Source organism: Scyliorhinus canicula, chromosome 6 (assembly GCF_902713615.1).
Source record: "Scyliorhinus canicula chromosome 6, sScyCan1.1, whole genome shotgun sequence".
Lineage (NCBI taxonomy): Eukaryota > Metazoa > Chordata > Chondrichthyes > Carcharhiniformes > Scyliorhinidae > Scyliorhinus > Scyliorhinus canicula.
Genome location: NC_052151.1, coordinates 121,958,945 through 121,980,414, shown reverse-complemented (window position 1 = coordinate 121,980,414; position 21,470 = coordinate 121,958,945). Strand labels below are relative to the sequence as shown.

At 44.3% G+C, this 21,470-nt stretch overlaps 1 protein-coding gene across 1 annotated transcript in view; it reads left to right on the top strand.

Moving 5' to 3' along the window:
- The window catches only part of LOC119967469 (exostosin-1-like), an 822,909-nt gene that overhangs the window by 777,393 nt on the left and 24,046 nt on the right, over positions 1 to 21,470 (top strand). The window contains exon 11 of the mRNA XM_038800037.1: positions 3,395 to 3,566. Coding sequence (XP_038655965.1) covers positions 3,395 to 3,566 — 172 coding nt within the window. The remainder of the gene's footprint in view (positions 1 to 3,394; positions 3,567 to 21,470) is intronic.

Below are 21,470 nucleotides of genomic sequence, written 5' to 3'. Positions count from 1 at the left end.
CGAGCATGGCAAGGCTGATAGATCGCACCTGTGTATCCGTTAATATGGGCACTGGCCAACTGGAAACCCTGACCTCATTTGTGCCCGGCCATTGAAATGGTGCAGACCTCAATGTGATGGCATTTGATGAGCATCCCACCCACCCTATTCACTGCGCAAAAAATGGGGTTATTAAAACCAACCCCATTAGTTCCCACAAACAGTAAAGAGGTAAATAACCAATCGGCACGAAAACAAAATATTGTGGATGCTTGAAAGCTGAAATAAATAATGAGCCAATACATTTTGTGGTGCTTTGAGGGAGGAATTTTAACCAAGACAGGGAAATGTTCCCTCTATTCTTCCAATAGTGCTGTGGGATCTTAGTGTCCAGCTGAATGGATAGCTGAAGTCTCAGTTTAACATCTCATCCAAAGCATGTCACCTCTGACAATGTAGTATTGTTTTGGTACTGAACTAACAGCCACCTTGCTTAGTGGGAACTGTGCTCCCAACTGAACCAAGTTGTTAGTTTCCAAATATTTCCATAATAAAAGTATCCGTAGTATAAGAAATATAATATAATGGCTGGGGAGATATCAGGGGTGTTTGCCATTTCATGATACTTGAAACCCAAAATAATTCCCTATCTCTATAATTGTTTGAGCATTTTATGAACACAGATTTACAATTTGAATGTTATTGTTAAATCATTCGACTGTATTCATTTACATATATATTTCTGATGCACTTGGTCTCAGCCACACAATTTCACAGCTGGGCAAAATGCTGCATATAAGCCAAAGTAGCTCAACATTGTTTTCAGCAGAATAAGAAAAGTACCAGTGAAAATAGGTCAAATAATTTTCTGATAACTGCATTGGGCCAAATTGAGAGTTCCTGCATCATCAGCCCTGATCATTGAAAGACTTGCCAGATCTCAATTATATTTGCTTCGAAGACTTGTATTCAAATTGGTGGTACATAATTATGTTACAATTTGTTGTGGTTAAACACATTAGCATTTGGAGTCTTGTCAAGAAAGAGTCAGAGAAGTTATTAGAGAATAGGATACTGCACAAATTGGAAAAGTGTAAGTTACAGAATAATGTGATGTACACATTATTGGCTGATTATTAATTAATATAGAAAGCAAGCAATGCCGCATCACTAAAGCTTGTATCACAGACCAAACCCAAACTGAGTGATGAGACACTGTTTTTTAATCCATGACCCCAGATCCCAAATTCCACTGACTTTGCTGTGGAGAAATACCGACCACAAGATGAACAGCACTGTACATAAAGTAGAGGCATGAGAAAATGAGCCATTTCACTCTCATGCATTCAGAATACAGTTTCAGAGTTGTATTGCTGAATGCTAGGCGTAACGATAAAGGTTAAAAAGCAAATTACTATGGATGTTGGAAATCTTAAATAAAAAGAAAAAACGCTGGAAATACTCATCAGGTCAGGAAGCATCTGTGGAGAAAGAAAAATATTTGTGTTTCAGTTTGCATAACCTCAGGACGAGAAAGGTTAAAGATGCAATAGGTTTTAGGGAAGTATAGAGGTATGGAATGTGGGAAGGGGAGGAAAGAGCAGAAGTGAAAGTCTAAGATGGAGTGCAAGGTCATGTTTGTGGACTGAAAGGAGGTGGTGCCCTTGCAAAGCAGTCACCAATCTAAATCTGATTCTCTCAACACAGAAGAGACTATCAAGAGCAGTGAATAGAAATTTAAAGAAGTACAAATATGGCACAAGTTTGGGACTCTATACGGTGTGAAGGGAGGCGGTAAAAAGGCAGATATTGCCTCTTCTGCAATTGTATGGGAAGGGGAGGGAATGTTGAGGGTGTTTGAAGAGTATACCATGGCGTTGCAGAGAGAACAGTCTCTTTGGCATGCTAAAAGGGGAAGGGAGGGTGTTGGATGTGTTTGATATTGGCGTCACTGCTGTGCCTGAAATGGAAGAGGGTGACCTGTTCAATATGGAGGTTGAGGTAAAATGTGAGGAGAAGGGCGAGCCCTCTGATCGTTCTGGGAGTGAGGGAATAGATGAGAGTGAAAGTGCTGGAAATAGAAATGGATCAAGGGCTTTTTCAACCACAGTGGTGTGGATTATGTCGTTGAGAAAAAAGGAAGACATATCGGAAGCTCTAGTACAGAAGAGCGGAAGCTGAGGATAGTGAAAAGATGGCAAAGGGTGAGATTGGGAGGGTGGATGGTATCAGTAAATGAGAACTACAAGAAGGATCCATAGGGGCGTTCATGTCCAAGAATAGCTGAAGCTTGCGGTCCTTGACACTGGAAATGAAGAAGGTAAATTTAATGTGGCAGATGAAGCAAAAGATCAAATAGAGCAAACATCTGTAAAAATGACAAACAGAAATCCCAACGGATGGAAGAGCATACTTTCTTCAAGGTGGGCGTTCCTGGAAGAGAAATGGCAGTGAATAAACACTAAAGAAAAACTGTGGCTGCTGGAAATCATTTGCCGCTTCACTCTTACATGTTGCAAGATTCAGATATACAGGAGGATACTCTGTTGTCCTGATTGCTGAAAACCTAGCATTTATTTGTGTTGTCACTTTCTTCTAAATATAAGCGGGCTAGATTTCTAATCAGGAAACAAAAGTGGTCCCGACCCTGCATGGCGCAGAGCGCAATCTGCAAAGCTCCAGGCAATTAAATGCCAGGGAGCAGGTTCCCCATCCAATCTGGAACAGCTAAGGTGGGATCTGTCTGCCTGAGCATGAAAACTGGAAGAGAAAGAGCTAGGCAAGTTTGTTCTTATTTTTTAAAATGCCACAGCAGCCTGCATGATCCGAAGGGTACCAGCACGCCAAGACAGCCAGTCGCTGTGGCTGGGTGGCTTTTATAGGTCATTCACCCCTTCCCCTTTCACCCTGAGCCTGACTTGGCTATCCACATTGCCGACTGGGAATGCCAATCATAATGGCAGCATGGCCTTAATAGGCCCGTTAATTAAAAAATTCGCCAGCAGAGAGCTAATCCGTCCCCGAGCTACCCAGACAGAAAACGTCTGTGGGTCAGGATTATAGCAACAAACTGGCACTGAGACAAGTAGCACAAAATTGCCTGTGATCCCATTTGAAAGTCCAGCCTGTTGGCGCAAGTGGCAAATATGGGAATCATTCCTAAATAAAATAAAACCAATTTGTATCCAAAAACAATTTGCTTTAGGTTTCAACCTGTCGACATGAACCAAGAAAATGTATTTTCAACTTTGAAAGGCGGCATCTGTGTTTGATCACTGTTTAATGAAAACATTCCAATATCAGTCAGAGGAAACATCTTACTACTCTATTCAATTGTTCTGTCTTAATTATACTTTGAGTTGGAAGATATTAATTGGGTGATAGATGTCTAAATGAAATTTCTATTTTGTTACAGATATTATCACTACCTGTACAGCTATTACTTGCCAGCCAGTCTTCACAACATGATAGACCAGATGACAAACTGTGAAGATATCCTAATGAATTTTCTGGTTTCAGCCATTACCAAACTCCCTCCGATTAAAGTGACACAAAAAAAGCAGTACAAGGAAACCATGATGCAACAGGTATGTATAAAATTCTACTCATTGCAGCAGTGTATCTGCATGTTTGTAAAGGGGGAAATGAACTCTGATGATATAAAATTTATTGTCTGCTAATTAATTTTAATTTGGGATATTTTTTGATGCATCAGCAGTTGAAGTCAAAAATAATTCATTGTGGAATGTGATAATCACAGATTCACACCATCATTGAGTCCATGCCAACTCTCTGTAGAGCAATGTAGTTAGTCCTGTTTCTCCCACTATCTCCGTAGCCCTTCAAGTTTACTTCCCTCAAGTGACCACCCAATTTCTTTTTTTGAAATCATTGATTGTCTCCACTTCCACCACCCTAGTAGGTAGCAAGTTCCAAGTCATTTTCCACGCTGCGGATTTCTTGCTCAAAGCCTTAAAACCACTATATTTAGAACCATCAGAGAGTGGGAACAATTTTCCTTTGTCTACTTTATTTAAACCTGTCATAATCTTGCTCACCTCTATCAAATCTGAACCACACTGTTCCAAGAGGAACAGCGTTAGCTTCCCCAATTTAACCCTGCAGGTAAAATCCCTCATCCCTGGAACCACAATCGCTTCTGCACCCTCATATCCTTCCTGAAGTAACATAATTTCCCTGTTTTGTACTCAGTACATTCTATTTATGATGCCGAAGATTCCATATACTTTGCTAACTTCTTTTTCAGTGCATCCTGCTATCTTCAAAGGTCTATGTTCACAAAGCCCAAGGTCGTTTTGTCCCTATAAGCCCTTTAAAACAATGCCATTTTGTCTATGTTGCCTCTTCCTGCCACTTCTGCCAAAATGCATTTTCTCATATTTCACCTCCCACGTACCTGCCCATTCTCCTAACCTATCTGTGGCCTGATATAGATGGTTGGTATCATCCTCACTGTTTGTCATAACTCCAAGTTTGGTATCATCATCAAATTTTGAAATGTTATTCTTTATTCCAATATGAAACTCATTCATATATATCAGAAAAACAGCAACCCTAGCAATAACCCTTAGCCACCACTGATGTTAAACCGACTGGCCTGTAATTTCCATTCATTCTTGAACAAGGTTGTCAGATTTGCCACTTTCCAATCCTTTGGCACCACCCCAAAACTAGGTAAATTTGAAAGATTATAGCAAGCCCTTCATTAACTCCAACCACATTTCCTTTTGCAACCTGGGATGCAAGCCATCTGGACCAGGTGACTTATTCACTCTAAACATAGCCAGCCTTTGCAATACATCCTGCCTATCAATTTTCACCCCATTCACGGATATTATCATCTCTGTTTCTGCTGATACCAATATCCTGAGTAAAACCGACTCAAAGTGCTCATTAATTATTCCAGCCTTGCTCTGCTTCTTGAAATTTGTATCATCCTCTTTGCGCCGAATAGGTCCCACCTCACCACTTATTACCCATTTACCGCAGCATGGTAGCACAAGAGAATAGCATTGTGGCTTCACAGCGCCAGGGTCCCAGGTTCAATTCCCCGCTGGGTCACTGTCTGTACGGAGTCTGCATGTTCTCCCTGTGTCTGCGTGGGTTTCCCCCTGGTGCTCCGGTTTCCTCCCACAGTCCAAAGACTTGCAGGTAAGGTGGATTGGCCATGATAAATTGCCCTTAGTGACCAAAAAGGTTCGGAGGGGTTACTGGGTTACGGGGATAGGGTGGAAGTGAGGGCTTAAGTGGGCCGGTGCAGACTCAATGGGCCGAATGGCCTCTTTCTGCACTGTATGTTCTATGTTCTACATGCTGGTAGGAGACTTTTGTGTTCACTTTTATACTAATGTGTACAATAAAATCATCATAAAAATATTGAAATGTGATGTAAAAGTTAGAATTTTTTAATTGAAAAAAGCATCAATAAAAGGGAAGAGGACAACAGCTTATATATCTAAAGCAATCCTCAAGTGCACTTTAAAATGAGGAGGCTAGGACATATTAATTGTAGAACAGATGAGGCAGGGGAACACTAAATAAACTTTTAAATGGTCTCAGTATCCAATCTCCCATGCCCATTTTCACAAAGCTGTTGTACCCCCTCCAAACACACACAAAGTTAGGCTACCACATCTAAAGCCAGAAAACATCACTCTACCCATCCAGACCCAAAGATGATCTTTCTAGGTTAGACGGGCAGCATGGTTGGCACAGGCTTGGAGGGTCGAAGGGCTTGTTCCTGTGCTGTACTTTTCTTTGTTCTTTGTTCACCCCAAGACCCAGTTCATAGCGAAACTGTGCCCCATTCAAGTCCCATGTCTTCGCATAGACACTTTGTTTTTTTTTCATTCAATCCTTTCTCCCATTGTAACCTCATTAAGATGTAGTCTTCTTCCACCATCTCTTGTACAAACTTGTGCTCTTCCCTTCTTTCCCTGCTGATCCTTATGCTTCCTGCTGTGGTTTGACAGCATGCAGGAGTAGTCCCAAAGAAAATCCCACCAAAGAGGTTTTTAAATGGAAGGCATTGAAAATGCAACACTGCACCGTTGGGAAAGAAATGTCAATCAATGCATAGAACAATAAATGAGATCAAATAGGATATCGATCTTTACTTCACTCATAAGAAAAAAATCAGCTGAGCTCAGGAGTGCCTATGGCATTTGCGAGTTATGCTTTCAGTCAGACTCATGAAGTACAAATCAATATCATAATAACCATAATTTATTATCTTCGACTTTATTTCTAAAACTTTTGTGCTTCATTATAAAGTTTAACATTTATGACAATTTTTAAAATTTGAAAATATTTGCAGATTTCTAGAGCTCAGTCTATCCCAATTTAAGAAAAATAGATATAATTCCCATCTGAATTGTAATGCCAATATGCTCATTCTGGTAGCTGGGACAGATATGTTGGTCCTGTTCCATTTCTGGTCAATTAAAAGGAAGAAGAGCATATAATTTATCCCAACTGCCCTGGCCAATTATTTATCCCTCAAACAACATTCTAAATGCAGATTATCTGGCCACTATCATATTGCTGTTTATGGGAGCTTGTTGTGTCCATCTTGGCTGCCGCATTTCCTACATTACAACAGTCTGTACCCTTCAAAAGTTAGTCATTGGCTTTAAAACTGTTCAGACATCCTGTGGCCATGAAAGATGCTATATAAATGCAACACTTTTTTATTTTTCAAAGGTCACCTGGATGATGATGATAATAGGGAGATTTGATAAGCCCAATGCAGGCATGGACTGCATTACTATCTAATAAATTGCAAATGGAGCTGAACATTGTGCATTAATCAGTGAATGGACATACTCCTGATCTTATGATGGAGGAAAGGTCATTGGTGAAGCAACTGAAAATAGTTGGGCTCAGGGTACTGCCTTGAGCAATGCCTACAATAATGTCCTGGACTTGAGATCATTGACCTCTGATCCCCTGGTATTCACCAATGCTTTTTGCGCTCTTCAAGGTGAAGGGTAGGAATGATAACTCATCCACTGTCATAAGACAGAAACAAAGGAAAGTTCCCTTCCTTCTATCCGAACTGCTGGTTTCCATCTGCACCATGTGAATAGCACTCCCCTCCTAGTCTGCTGTGGTACTTTTTACAATTCTGCAAACCAACCATCCTTGCCCAGAATGATCAACAGTTCAGATTAGTTTCATGATAATGCTAATGCTCAGAGTTGACTTCAAACTATCCCATCAATATGGGTCAGATTTAAATCTTGAGCCAGAATTTTATGCTCCACCCAACAGGTTTTCATGCGGGCGGGGAGCGGGATGGGGGAGACACCTTTCGCCCGAGACCCTGATATCCCCCCTCCTGCAACCCCCCAGGCCTTCACTACCTTACATGCAACCCCTAACTATATAATTTGGTTGATGACTGCTCTGCATGCTGAATAGAGTCCTTATCACTTATAGTGGCCATATGGTGTTAACACAATTTGTTATCTACACACGGTGGACAGTAAAACAAAAAGCAAATAACCAGCATAATTTAAAAGCATGGCAATCTCACTGAGCATCTGCTTCTCCTAATTGTTAATTGTCGGATCAAGAATCCCATCACTAAAGTAATTGAACTTTAGATTGAATCTGAATGTAAATCAGATCTTTCCCAAAATCAGCAGAGATATTAAATTGTTAAGTATAAGGTAAGTACTTATTGAAATGTTTGAAATAGTTGATGGCCTAGTATTTTTTAAGGCACATTTGCAATAGCCTTTTCTGGTACTGGCAACTGGTTCACACTATTTGTTGAATATAGGCGACTGTTGGTGATGAGCTTGGACCAGAGAAATGGTGGGGACTGTTCTTTCCTAGATCTCATTCAGCTTGCCTTTAACAATTTTCAGAAAGGAGTTAATCTTCAGCTTCAACGTATATTTGACAAACCGATCAAAAAGCCCACCTGATGTCACCAGTGAACAATCAAAATAATTTTGATAGTTGGGATTCTTTTGCATGATCTTAGGGCAATGTCCTTAAATGTCCAACACTGGAAAGCAGCTTGCTGATAAAGCATGAAATCAATGTGGAAACCACAACATGAGCCTACACTACAAAATGACCTGCTGAATTGAATGGTCAGTTCAAAGGGTGAGAATAAAATGCTTCAGGATATTGGCAAAGAGAGCAGTGTGGAATTATGGTCATCCAGAAGGTTGAAAACATGCAGTTCTACAAACCTTTAATATTGCCAAGTGACATTGGCCATTTTATATCTGTACCATCCATATACAGTGGACAAGTTCACCCATGAGCAGGCATGGAACTCAATTTTATAATAATAATAATCTTTATTATTGTCACAAGTAGCCTTACATGAACACTGCAATGAAGTTACTGTGAAAAGCCCCTAGTCGCCACACTCCGGCGCCTGTTTGGGTACACAGAGGGAGAATTCAGAATGTCCAATTCACCTAACAGCACGTCTTTCGGGACTTGTGGGAGGAAACCGGAGGACCCGGAGGAAACCCACACAGACACAGGGAGAACGTGACAGGGAGACTCTGCACAGACAGTGATCCAAGTGGTGCTAACCACTGTACTAGGGTAGATAGATTATTAAAGCTAGCTGCTTAAATTGAGACCCTTTGAAAAATGACAGAAGCGAGAAGCTTTATTGACATTTTCGTCTCATTGCTGCTCCCATTTCAGTTGAAATATCGGGCGGTAGACAAAAATAGGCAGAATTTGTGGAGATGCTGAGATGGATGATCAACTATCAGGGTGATGGGGGTGTGAACCGGAGCAATAGGTCAGAAATAACTGAGAGGGAACTGGAGAATTCAGACTCAGAGGAAGAGCAGGAAGGGAGATGTTGCAAAGCACAGCGGACTGGTGGTCTGAAGTGCATTTGTTTCAATGCAAGAAATGTAATAGGTAAGGCAGATGAACGTAGAGCTTGGATTAGTATTTGAAACTATGATGTTGTCACCATTACAGACATTTGGTTGAGGGAGGGACAGGATTGGCAGCTAAACATTCCAATATTTAGATGTTTCAGGCAGGATAAAGGGGGATGTAAAAGCGGTGAGGCGTTGCACTACTGGTTAAAGAGAATGCTACAGCTGTACTGCAAGGAGGACTCCTCAGGGGGCTTATGCAGTGAGGCAACATAGGTAGAGCTCAGGAATAGAAAGGATGCAGTCACAATGTTGGGGGTTTATTACAGACCTCGCAACAGCCAGCGGCAGATAGAGGAGCAGATATGTAGGCAGGTTGTGAAAAGGTGTAAAAGCAACAGTGTTGCTGTGGTGGGTGATTTTAACGTCCCTATATTTACTGGGACTCACTTAGTGCTAGGGGCTTGGAAGGCAAAGAGTTTCCAAGGATCATCGGAGGGCTTCTTGAAACAATATGTAGATTGTCCAACTCGGGAAGAGTTCGGACTGGATCTGATATTGGGGAATGAGCCCGGCCAGGTGATCAAAGCTTCAATAAGGGACCATTTTGGGAACAGTGACCATACTTCAATAAGTTTTAAGGTACAGTTGGACAGGGCAGCACGGTGGCCTAGTGGTTAGCACAACCGCCTCACGGCGCTGAGGTCCCAGGTTCGATCCCGGCTCTGGGTCACTGTCCGTGTGGAGTTTGCACGTTCTCCCCGTGTCTGCGTGGGTTTCGCCCCCACAACCCAAAAATGTGCAGAGTAGGTGGATTGGCCACGCTAAATTGCCCCTTAATTGGAAAAAATAATTGGCTAATCTAAATTTAAAAAAAAAAAAGGTACAGTTGGATAAAGATGAGTAGTCCTCGGGTGAAGGTGCTAAATTGGGGGAAGGCTAATTATAACAGTATTCATCAGGAACTGAAGAATCTAGATTGGGGAGGATATTTGAGGTAAATCAACATCTGTCATGTGGGAGGCTTTCAAATGTCAGTTGATAGGAATTTAGGACCGGCATGCTCCTTTGAGGAAAATGGATAAGTATGGCAAGTTTTGGGAACCTTGGACAACAAGGGGTATTGTGAGCCTAGTCCAAAAGAAAAAGGAAGATTGAGAAGGGCTAGACGGCTGGCAACAGACGAAGCCTGTGTCGAATATAAGAAAAGTAGAAAGGCACTTAAGCAAGGAGTCAACAAGGATAAAAGGGGTCACGAAAAGTCATTGGCAAACAGGATTAAGGAAAATCCCAAGACTTTTTACACGTATATAAAGAGCAAGAGGGTAGCTAGGGAATGGGTTGACCCACTCAAGGACAAGGGAGGGAATCTATGCATGGAACCAGAGGAAATGGGAGAGATACTGAATGAGTACTTTTCATCAGTATTCACAAAGAAGGACATAGAACAGTACAGCACAGAACAGGCCCTTTGGCCCTCGATGTTGTGCCGAGCAATGATCACCCTACTTAAACCCACGTAACCCGTAACCCAACAATCCCCCCATTAACCTTACACTACGGGCAATTTAGTATGGCCAATCCACCTAACCCGCACATCTTTGGACTGTGGGAGGAAACCGGAGCACCCGGAGGAAACCCACGCACACAGGGGGAGGACGTGCAGACTCCGCACAGACAGTGACCCAGCCGGGAATCGAACCTGGGACCCTGGAGCTGTGAAGCATTGATGCTAACCACCATGCTACTGTGAGGCCCCTTAAGGACTTGGTGGATGATGAGTCTGGGGAAGGGTCTGCAGATAGTCTGGGTCATATTGAGATCAAAAAGGAGATGGTGATGGGTGTCTTGAAAAACATTAAATTACCTAAGTCCCTAGGCTCCGAGTCCAGAGGTGGCAATATTTGGAGTGTTGGAAGATCCAGGAGGCCAGGGGGAGAGAGAGGCCAATGGTTTGGCCTTTACCTCCCTGGTTGCTCGGAGACGGATTCTGTTGGGATGGAGGGACTCTGAGCCTCCAAAGTCGGGTGTTTGGGTCAATGACATGGCAGGGTATCTTCGGCTAGAGAAAATTAAGTTTGCCTTAAGGGGTTCATTACAGGGATTTGCTCGGAGGTGGTAGCCGTTCATCAACTTCTTCAAGGAAAATTGTCCGTCAACAGTGGGGGGGAAGGGGAGGCATGGAAATGACGAATAAAGGTAGGAAATCTAATTATGGGTAGTTAGGGTTTAAGCTTGGGGGGGGGGGGGGGGGGGAGTTGGGCATGTTATTGTGGAATTTTTGTGTGTGTTGGATTTCTTTGTTTAAAATGTTAAAATTATAAATGCCTCAATAAAATATTTTCTAAAAAACAGATAAGTCCTTGGGGGCCTAATGGGATCTACCACAGAATACTGAGGGAGGGAAGGGAGGAAATTGCTGGGGCCTTGAAAGAAAGCTTTGTATCCTTACTGGTTACAGGTGAGGTCCCAGACAACTGTAGACTAGCTAATGTTATTTCTTTGTTTAAGGCGAGTAGCAAGCATCATCCAGGAAATTACAGACCGGTGAGCCTTATGTCAGTAGTAGGGAAATTATTGGAGAGGATTCTTCAGGACAGGGATTACTCCCATTTCGAAGCAAATGGACCTATTTTTCGAGAGGCAGCATGGTTTTGTGAAGGGGAAGTCGTGTATCACTAGCTTGATCGGGTTTTTCGAGGAAGAAGATGATTGATGTGGGTAGGGCAGTGGATGTTGTCTGCGTGGACTTTGTAAGGCATTTGACAAGGTCCCTCATGGCAGACTGGTAGAGAAGGTGAAGTACACGGGATCAGAGATGAGCTGGCAAGATGGTTACAGAACTGGCTCATTCATAAAAGACACAGGGCAGCAGTGGAAGGGTGCTTTTCTGGATGGAGGGCTGTGACTAGTGGTGCTCCGCAGGAATCAGTGCTGGGACTGTTGCTGTTTATAGTGAATATAAATGATTTGGAGGAAAATGGATCTGATTACTAAGTTTCCGGATGACACAAAGGTTGGTGGAATTGCGGATAGCAATGAGGACTGTCAGAGGATACAGCAGGATATAGACCAGTTGGAGACTTGGGCAGAGAGATGGCAGATGGAGTATAAACCGGACAAATGTGAGGTAATGCATTTTGGTAGTTGTAATACAGGTGGAAAATATACAGTGAATGGCAGAGCCCTTAAGAGTATTGACAGTCAGAGGGATCTGGGTGTACATGTTGATCAGATCACCCAACGCAGTTGGTGAAGGTAGTCCAGAAGGTGGTCCATTGAAACTGACCTTATTGATTTGCCTGACTGGTCTCTACCCTTCCCAGCAAATTTGGAAACACCAGGCTTAGTATGGTCCTAAGAGGCTAGCATATCAACAACTCTGCTGACTGCATTCGTGCTGTACAGTGCACAGTGGTTCTACATCCCAGTAACGTGAGATGCTGGCCTCCAGGCTCGCCCTGACTACTTCTTGAGGCTCGAAGGTTAACCTGAAGGTTTGGGCAGCTCATTCAGCCAGTCTGTTGGCTGCTGGGTGGTAAGGTACAGTCCTGATGTGTTTGATACCATTTAAGAAGGTGACATTTTGAAACTCAGCACTCGTGAAGGCTGTTCTATTGTCCAGCACTATGACTTCAGGTATTCTGTGGGTCGATAAACACTGATGTGTGATGCCATAGACTTTGTTTCAAACACTTCCATCCAGTTTGAATGGGCATCAAAAACATTGTGCTTTAGAATGGTCCCCCATAATTAACATGAAGCTGCACCCATGGCCGGCCAGGCCATTCCTAAGGGTGTAGTGGGGCTGTAGCAGGCAATCTTTGTTGCGTTTGGCACTGTTCACAGTGCTTCACCAGACTCTCAATATCGGCATCGATGATAGACTAAAGAACAACAATAAGTACATCACAGGAACAGGCCCTTCAGCCCTCCAAGTGTGTGCCGATCATGATGCCGTAACTAAAAAAAACTTCTCCCCTGACTCGATCCATATCCCTCTATTTCTTCCCCATTCATGTACCCTTCCAGATGCCTCTTAAATGTTGCTAAAGAACAATAATTGTTATAAGTAACTCCTGATGAGCATCACAAAAACGGCGCCGCCCCCGATTTCGTCAGAAACTGTCAATCTCCGGCCGATCGCCGGAACGATTTTAGCATCGCCGACCAGCGAGTCCCATCCAACAACTCTGACTCCTCAAAATATGATGCCACTTGGCAGCTTAATTCATCCTTTTGTGTATAGTACGGTTTCATCGCTTCAGAAACTGGCTCATTGCCCCAACTTCTTATATCCTGTACCTCACTTCAGACAACAGTGGATCCCTGCTGGCCCAATACTTGATTTGATGGCATTGAACATATCCAACAAATTCAGCACCATAACAATTTCCTGTGGTACTGGGGGAGGTGCTACACTCTCTGGTAAAGGCAGGTGACTAAGCACGTCTGAATTTGTGATACGTGTTCAAGGTCGGTGCCTGAATGCCTGTTTGTAGGTGGACAAAATTAACACCCAATGCTGAATTATTGTCAATGTGATTGGCGGAATAGCCTCATCTTCTTTAAAAGGACCCAAGAGTGGTTTGTGGTCCATAACAATGGTAAGGTCCCTCCCATATTCAAAGTAGTGCAACTTATTTACCCCATATACTATTGACAGGCCTTCTTTTTCAATCTGAGAGACCCTACAGGTCTATCATCCACCTTATGGGACAATACTGCACTGATGCCATATGGAGAGGCATCAAAGGTTAACACCATTTCCTTAGATGGGTCAAAATGCACCAGTAAACTCGATGAATGTAACAATTGCTTTACTCTATTTACAGCTTCTCTCAGGGGTATCTTCCAAACCCAATGCTGGTGCTTCTCTCATAGCATATGCAAAGGGGACAATGATGTTGACAAATTTCATAGAAAACGCCCATAGTAATTGACCATTCCTAAGAATGACTTGAACTCAGATCTGTTTCTTTCTCTTGTGGTGATCACAAGTTAACTAGATGCAATACAACTGAGCAAACACTAGAGGGGGCACGGGAGAGCCATATAAATAGACGGGGACAGGAAGTGAGGACACACTTCACAGAGGGCAGAACTTGGAGCAGGACACACACACACACATGCCATCTAGGAGCACTGAAGGTAGCCTTAGGTAACAGCTCTGAAGAGAGAACAAACTCACAATAAAGCATCTTCTCCACATTTGAGACTACGAGCTTTATTAAGACACGAGTAACAACACATGGTACCCAGGAGTGGCTTCAGACGCTTACTACAGGACAACTCAGTGGCAGATACAGAAAGCTCAAAATGGCATGGAAATCTCCTACTGGACATTTGACTTGGGAAGACATCGCTAATTTGAGGATGTGGTATGGATACCCAGATCAGCTGGACCAGACTGCCGTTGTAAGAAATGTCTGGAAAAGGTTTAAACAAATGTTTGATATTTATCTCACAGCTAATGATGTACAATAAACCTCAGACAACATTAAAATAGCAATTCTCACCGCAGGGCCTGTAAATAGGAAAGTGTATAATGGATTTAAATACTCAAAAGATGAAGACAGAAACAGCTTACAAACGTTACTAAACAAATTTGAAGAGTACTGTGAGAAATTTGAACAGCAAGGCATGCTCAGAGTCCAAACTGCACAGAGACTGAGTGATGCAAAACTTAAAAAATCACGAAAAGAACAAGAAATCGCGAATGAAAAGTACAGATCAAAAAGAAGAAATAACAAGAATTTCTCACAAAGCCAAAACGCTGAAACCCTGTCCAGATCGGGAAGAGAAGATTACTTACAACTTTTAGAAGTCCAGTCCTGGTGGGAAAGAAAAATCCCTGAAATCCGCGAAAAACGCGAAAAAATGGCGTCGCAGCACATTTTGCAGTCTCCGGTAAGCAAAGAACTACAAATCGCGTCTGCGCATGCGCCGGAACCGGAAGCCGCGCATGCGCAGTTTAAAAAAGAGCGCGGTGCCGATCGTTATGCGCATGCGCAAGCCGCGCATGCACAGTCAATAAAAAGTCTTGGTTGCGGATCGTCATGCGCATGCGCAAGCCGCGCATGCGCAATGGACACAGAACCGCACAGGGAAGGAAAGCCGATTTGCGCATGCGCAATTCATTCCTACGCGTGACGTCATGACGTCTGAGCATCCCGACCACGCCCACTTAAAAGGGAAATGCCCGAAAATTGAAAATAAGACACTTAAAGTGGTAAACACAAATTTTCTTGCCTCAAAACACAGAAAAACGCCTGAACTTAAACCAACAGTTAAAAACAACTTGCACAACACCCTGAAAAAAGCAGTCTGCACCACCCAAAGTGAAGAGAACAAAAAGAATTCCGAAACAACAAAAGATGATTTGTTTTTCGAAGATTACCTCTCAGACATGGCTGAGTCAGTCGGATATGCTTATCACAGCATCAGCGACACGGTCGCAAAGTTCAACACGAATCAACTCGTGGTAGAAGAATCCAACCAGGATGATTTGGTTTTCGAAGAATACTACTCAGACACAGCTGAGTCAGTCGGATATGCTTATCACAGCATCAGCGACACGGTCGCAAAGTTCAACACGAATCAACTCGTGGTAGAAGAAGCCAACGAAGATGAAATGGGTATCAAAGAATACTACTCAGACATGGAGGAGTTATTTGGACATGCTGATCACAGCATCAGCGACACCGTTGCAAAGCTCAACACGACTCTACTCATGGTAGATGAATCCAACACCATGATGCCATGGCAGCTCGTCGATACATTGGATGACAGCAATACCCTAGACGAAGACGACGCCACACAGAGAGCACAGGAAGACTCCACGGAGCGAGCGATGACAGGCTCCACAGTGCGAGTGATGAAAGACTCCAAAAGGGATGCAAGCAAACACTCCCTGGCGAACACCATGCATGAACAAGACCATGCAGGTAAACCCGCTGTATCTGAGCAACCGCAAGCAGACTATGACAGTCTACCAAGCTCACAGGAACAAAAAGAAGACAATGCACCTCTACCCACTGCATGCGAAGATAGTGACAAGGTGATCACACTCGACGTACAGGATCACAGCGAGACTGACAGTTCTCAGCTTGTCTGTACAGAAGCACAGAGTCGGGCCACCCAACAGTCCAGAGAGACGATGCCGAAAGAAAACATGCAGATTTTGACTCCAGAAGAGGAGCACCTGGAGTCCAGAGAGACAACGCCGAAAGAAACCATGCAGATTCTGACTCCAGAAGAGGAGCACCTGGAGTCCAGAGAGACCAAGCCAAAAGAAACCATGCAGATTTTGACTCCAGAAGAGGAGCACCTGGAGTCCAGTGAGACTACATCAACGGAAATCATGAAGATTTCAACTCCAGAAGCGGAGTACCAAGAGTCCGGAGACACCACGTCAACTGAAATCATGCAGATTTGGACTCCAGAAGAGGAGCGCCAGAAGTCCACAGACACCACGTCAATTGTAATCATGGAGGTTTTGACTCCAGAAGAGGAGCGCCAAGAATCCAGAGACACCGCGTCAAACGAAATCGAGAAGAATTTGACTCCGGAAGAGGAGCACCAAAAAAGCAAAGATGAGGAATCCAATTCTCCACAAATGATTGATGTCACCTGCACCGATGCAACATCAGATCATTCGCACCACACTCGAGACGAAATGCTCAATGACTCAAATTATCCACTCGGGACACGAATAGAGTATAACAAGAAAAACAATAGTCAAAAGAAGCACAGCAGAAACGGGACAAACAACAGCAAGAACAAAAGCAACATGAAGCGCGACAAGACCAACAACAATAGCAAGAAGCACAGCAGAAACGAGAACGACAACAGAAAGAACAAAAGCAACATGAAGCGCGACAAGACAAACAACAAAGTCAGGCACAAAGATAGCGACAACGACAGAGACAGAAACAACAAGAACGGCAACGAAAACAACAAAGTCAGGAACAAAGATAGCGACAACACCAAAGACAGAGACGACAAAAACAGCAACACGAACGGCAACGAAAACAACAAAGTCAGGAACAACGACAGTGCCAACACCAAAGACAGAAACGACATAAACAGCAACAAGTACGGCAACGAAAACAACAAAAACAGGAACGACAGAAACAACAGCAATGAAACAACGACTTGTACACAATGGTACTACTCGGCACATGAAGGACAATGCCACAGCACACTGCAAAACGATGACAAGACTACAAACATGTCATGGGATGACAACGAATCGCACAAACTCACGTCTGCTCCAGAACGAGCAAGCACACCAGCATCCAAGGCGGATGTGACAATAAATCAACACCACAAGCACAGAAAAAAGTCCATGCCAGTCAACATCAGTGAGGTGACCATGCAAACACCTCGGGATGATGCATTGGGTACTTAAAATAACAAGGAACACCAACAACATTCACAGCGGACTTGCAATATCAATATCACCACGTCATCAACAACAAAAAGAAAAAAAAGCTCTGAACAAATTCATCAAGTTTGGACTCATAAATGTTTTATTAAGATTGGACATATAACTACATTGGCTTTGTACAATATGCAATAGCACCATCACCTGTATAGATACGCATATCATAAGTAACTGTTTTCTATAATTTTCTTTAACGATGTACAGCAAATATGTAAAGAGAAAAAGGGGGATGTGGTGATCGTAGATTGACTAGATACAAAACAACTGAGCAAACACCAGAGGGAGAGCTATAAATACACCGGGACAGGATGTACAATTTTCTTTAACGATGTACAGAAAATATGTAAAGAGAAAAAGGGGGATGTGGTGATCACAAGTTAACTAGATGCAATACAACTGAGCAAACACTAGAGGGGGCACGGGAGAGCCATATAAATAGACGGGGACAGGAAGTGAGGACACACTTCACAGAGGGCAGAACTTGGAGCAGGACACACACACACACACACCAGCTAGGATCACTGAAGGTAGCCTTAGGTAACAGCTCTGAAGAGAGAACGAACTCACAATAAAGCATCTCCACATTTGAGACTACGAGCTTTATTAAGACACGAGTAACAACACATCTCTGACCTTGTCTTCCATGGGGTATAATTCTTGTGCATCTACAATACCTCAGATGGGTTACCTATGTGGCTTGAAAAGTACATTTTTCCTTCTTGAGGCATACTTCAGCCACTTGAAATCTCTTTAGCACCTCCTCTATCAAATCATGATCGAGGTATACTGTGACTTGTGGCAGACCTAGCAGTAGATTTTCCATTGTTCTCTGGAAAATAACACATGTTGATATCAAAGGCAATGGGCATATGCTGAAACAAACTTAGGTCGGTGTTTTATCGTAACTGTCAGACTTTATCACGGGGATTATAGCTGCTGCTCACTGCGTGAATTGAACTGGCTGGATAATACCCAGTTCTTCCAATTGCTTCAATTCCGTGCCCAACAATTTCTTGCAAGGTGTATAGGACAGGTCTAACTCGTCGTGAAAAGAGTTCTCATACTTTCTCATTAACTCAGGCCGTTGTGCTTCTCGTACTTGGAAGATCGCCATCCAGTTTAACTTGATTACCTTGAGACAATCATGGCCCAAAAGACTTGCCGCTTGGCCTGACAATATTATTATTGGGAGCTGACCGGAGCTGATAGCTTACAGGTACTGGAGTAGTACCTTTTATATTGATGGCTTCGCCTGTGTAAGTTTTGCTCCGGTACCCCTCAAACTCAATGGCTGGACTTCTTGTAAATATCAAAATGTGTGTTCTCCTAACACCATGGCAGAGGTTCCTGTGTCAACTTCCAACGTTAAGGGCCTACCAATTGCCTAAAGCATCAAAGTGATAGGGCTACTTTGCCCGCATTCACGTTGAACAATGAGTGAACATTTAAATCCATAGTGCTAGACTCTTCCATATGGGGCTGGTTTAGCACAGGGCTAAATAGCTGGCTTTTAAAGCAGACCAATGCAGGCCAGCAGTGTGGGTTCAATTCCTGTACCGGCCTCCCCGAACAGGCACCGGAATGTGGCGACTAGGGGCTTTTCACAGTAACTTCATTTGAAGCCTACTTCGATTTTCATTTCATTTTTCATTTCATTTCATGATGCACTTATGATGTATTACTAACTGTTACTGGGTAGACTTGACTTACCTTTACACTTACCTTAAGTGACGTTTCCTGTGTCAGAAAAAACATTCAACCTCATTATACCGGCAGGATTCAGGGGAGTGATTACCTGTCCACAGGTAAAACTCTACTTCAATCCTAGACAATTGATTGGCTCTTTTAAATCTTCTCACTTTATTTGCGGCTGAATTTGCTTCCCATTTTAAAATTCCATCTTCATTTTTGACGCCACTGCTAACAGCAGCTTCCCGCCCTAACTGGTGGACCTCGCCATTTTGCATGCTCTAAAACTCGTGTGCCCCTTTTTCTATTGCAAATGCCATCTCCAGTGCCATCTTAAAATTTATATCTGCCTCTGCTAATAGCTTCCTTTAGGCGGCCTCATTATTTACCCTGAAGATTAAATGGTTTTGCAGCATACCGTTGAGAGTCCTCAACAAGGTGACAGTGCGACACCTGTGCCATGGCTTTGCGGACATGGCAGCACGTGGAGGAGGAGGATTCTCACTTCCAGTAGCCGTCAAGGACACCATAGCCCTGAAATGTTTTGCCTCAGGATCACTCCCGGGCTTGAAAGGAGACTTGGCGGCATCTCTCAAGCTACAGCCCACAAGTGGATCCGTGAGGTCATGGAAGCTCTCTTTGCCGGGGCTAAGAACAATATAAACTTTGACCTGGACCAGGCCCAACAGGATGCCCGAGCCCAACAGGATGCCCGAGCAACAGGTTTCTCCACCATCGCCAGGTTGTCCCAGGTCAAGGGGGCAGTAGATGGCATGAATGTCACCTTGCACTCACCAGGCCATCTAGGAGCACCCTCCATCACAGGAAGGGGTTCCACTCTCTGAAGGTCAAGCTCGTCTGCGACCACCACATAAGATCATGAACGTGTGTGCATGCTACCAAGGGAGTGTGCCCGAAAGCTACATCCTGGGGCAGTCGGACATCCCCAGCCTCTTCAAGGACCACCCCAGGATGGCCGTTGGCTCTTGGGGGATAAGGGGTACCTCCTGAGGACCTGGCTAATAATGCCAGTATGGAGGCCAGAGACCAATGCAGACATATGAGATTACCATGTTGCCACCCAGGCTGTCATTGAGCGGTGCATCGGACTCCTCAACATGCAGTTCTAACGCCTGGATTGACGCTCTGGTGTGCACTGTAGTACACCCTCCAGTGGGTCACCTGCTTTGTGGTGGTCTGCTGTGCTCTCCACAACCTGGCACAGCAGCAGAGTAACGTGCTGGAGGTGGAGTAATATGCTTCCACCTCCAAGGAGGAGGAAGATGAGGAGATGCCGGACCAGAAGGAGCGGGATAACGAGTCAGGGAAGGAACCGTAGGATCAGCCTGAGGACAGGCAGTAGCGGCGAGGGTCAGGAAAGCCCAGAGGGCCGTCGAGGCCCTCATCCTCGCCCACTTCACACAGGATGTGACCTCGGCCCTCATTCTCACCTTCCCAATCCCCTCTCCCCAGCCCTCAGCCTTCCCCTCAGGATGAGGATCCTGCAGCCAGCATAACCTCACCTTTGCACCATAGACCAACCTCTACATCGGTGACAGACCTGTCCTCAGCCACAAGTGTGACCTCTAGGGCCCGATCCTCATAGAGGGGTGAGGACTTTGATGTCTGGCACCCCGCCCCCTGTCTGGGCCCTCGCCCATCTGTTGTGGGCAAACTTCTTAAGTAAGGAGATCAAAACTATACATAACACTCCAGATGTGGGGATGGATTCTTTGCTTCGCGACGCCGGAAGTGAGAATCGTAATCTGGCAGAGAATCGCGCAAAATTGAAAACAATCTGTTTTGCACCCACCGCCGATTCAGACACCATGCTCCAGTCCCTCACTGGCGGCGAACCCAAAGTTTGCAATCCACGTCGGCGAGCCCATGAAAACCCGTTGTTTACATAGATTATGCAGGTTGGACACTTCATGCTCCACCCCTCCACGGTGCTCCGCACCTTTCAGGCGGAACTCATGCGGGTGTGAATTGGTGCAAGTAGTTACAAGCGGGGCCTGGGTGCTATGGCTGCTGAGGGGGAGCGAGAAAACTTTCCAAAATTGTTGGGTTTGCTGGGGGGTGGCTGCCTGGGCCGGGGGGGAGTAAAGGGGAACTACTTGGTGCCAAGTCCGTGCACTCGGGATGTCCCCCTCTGGATCGGGTGGACTGGCGCGACCACTATTGCTGCAGTATGTGTTTTAAACACAGTCTGTTGGTGCTAATTACAGGCCCCTGGCTTTTCACACTGCTGACTGCTCACTGTCTTCTGTAAATGTATAGTCTCTGATCATCTGGGAGCCCACCCAGGCCTCTGGAAACTCTCAAACCCCAGGTGAATCATCAATAGGACGTGCGTGGCCAAGCTCAATCACCAGCACACCAGTGCCGTCTGAGTGCGCAGCCCCACTGCAGGGGAAAGTGGGGAAAAGCAGAGCTCACCCCAAACAAAGCTGCCGTGACCATTG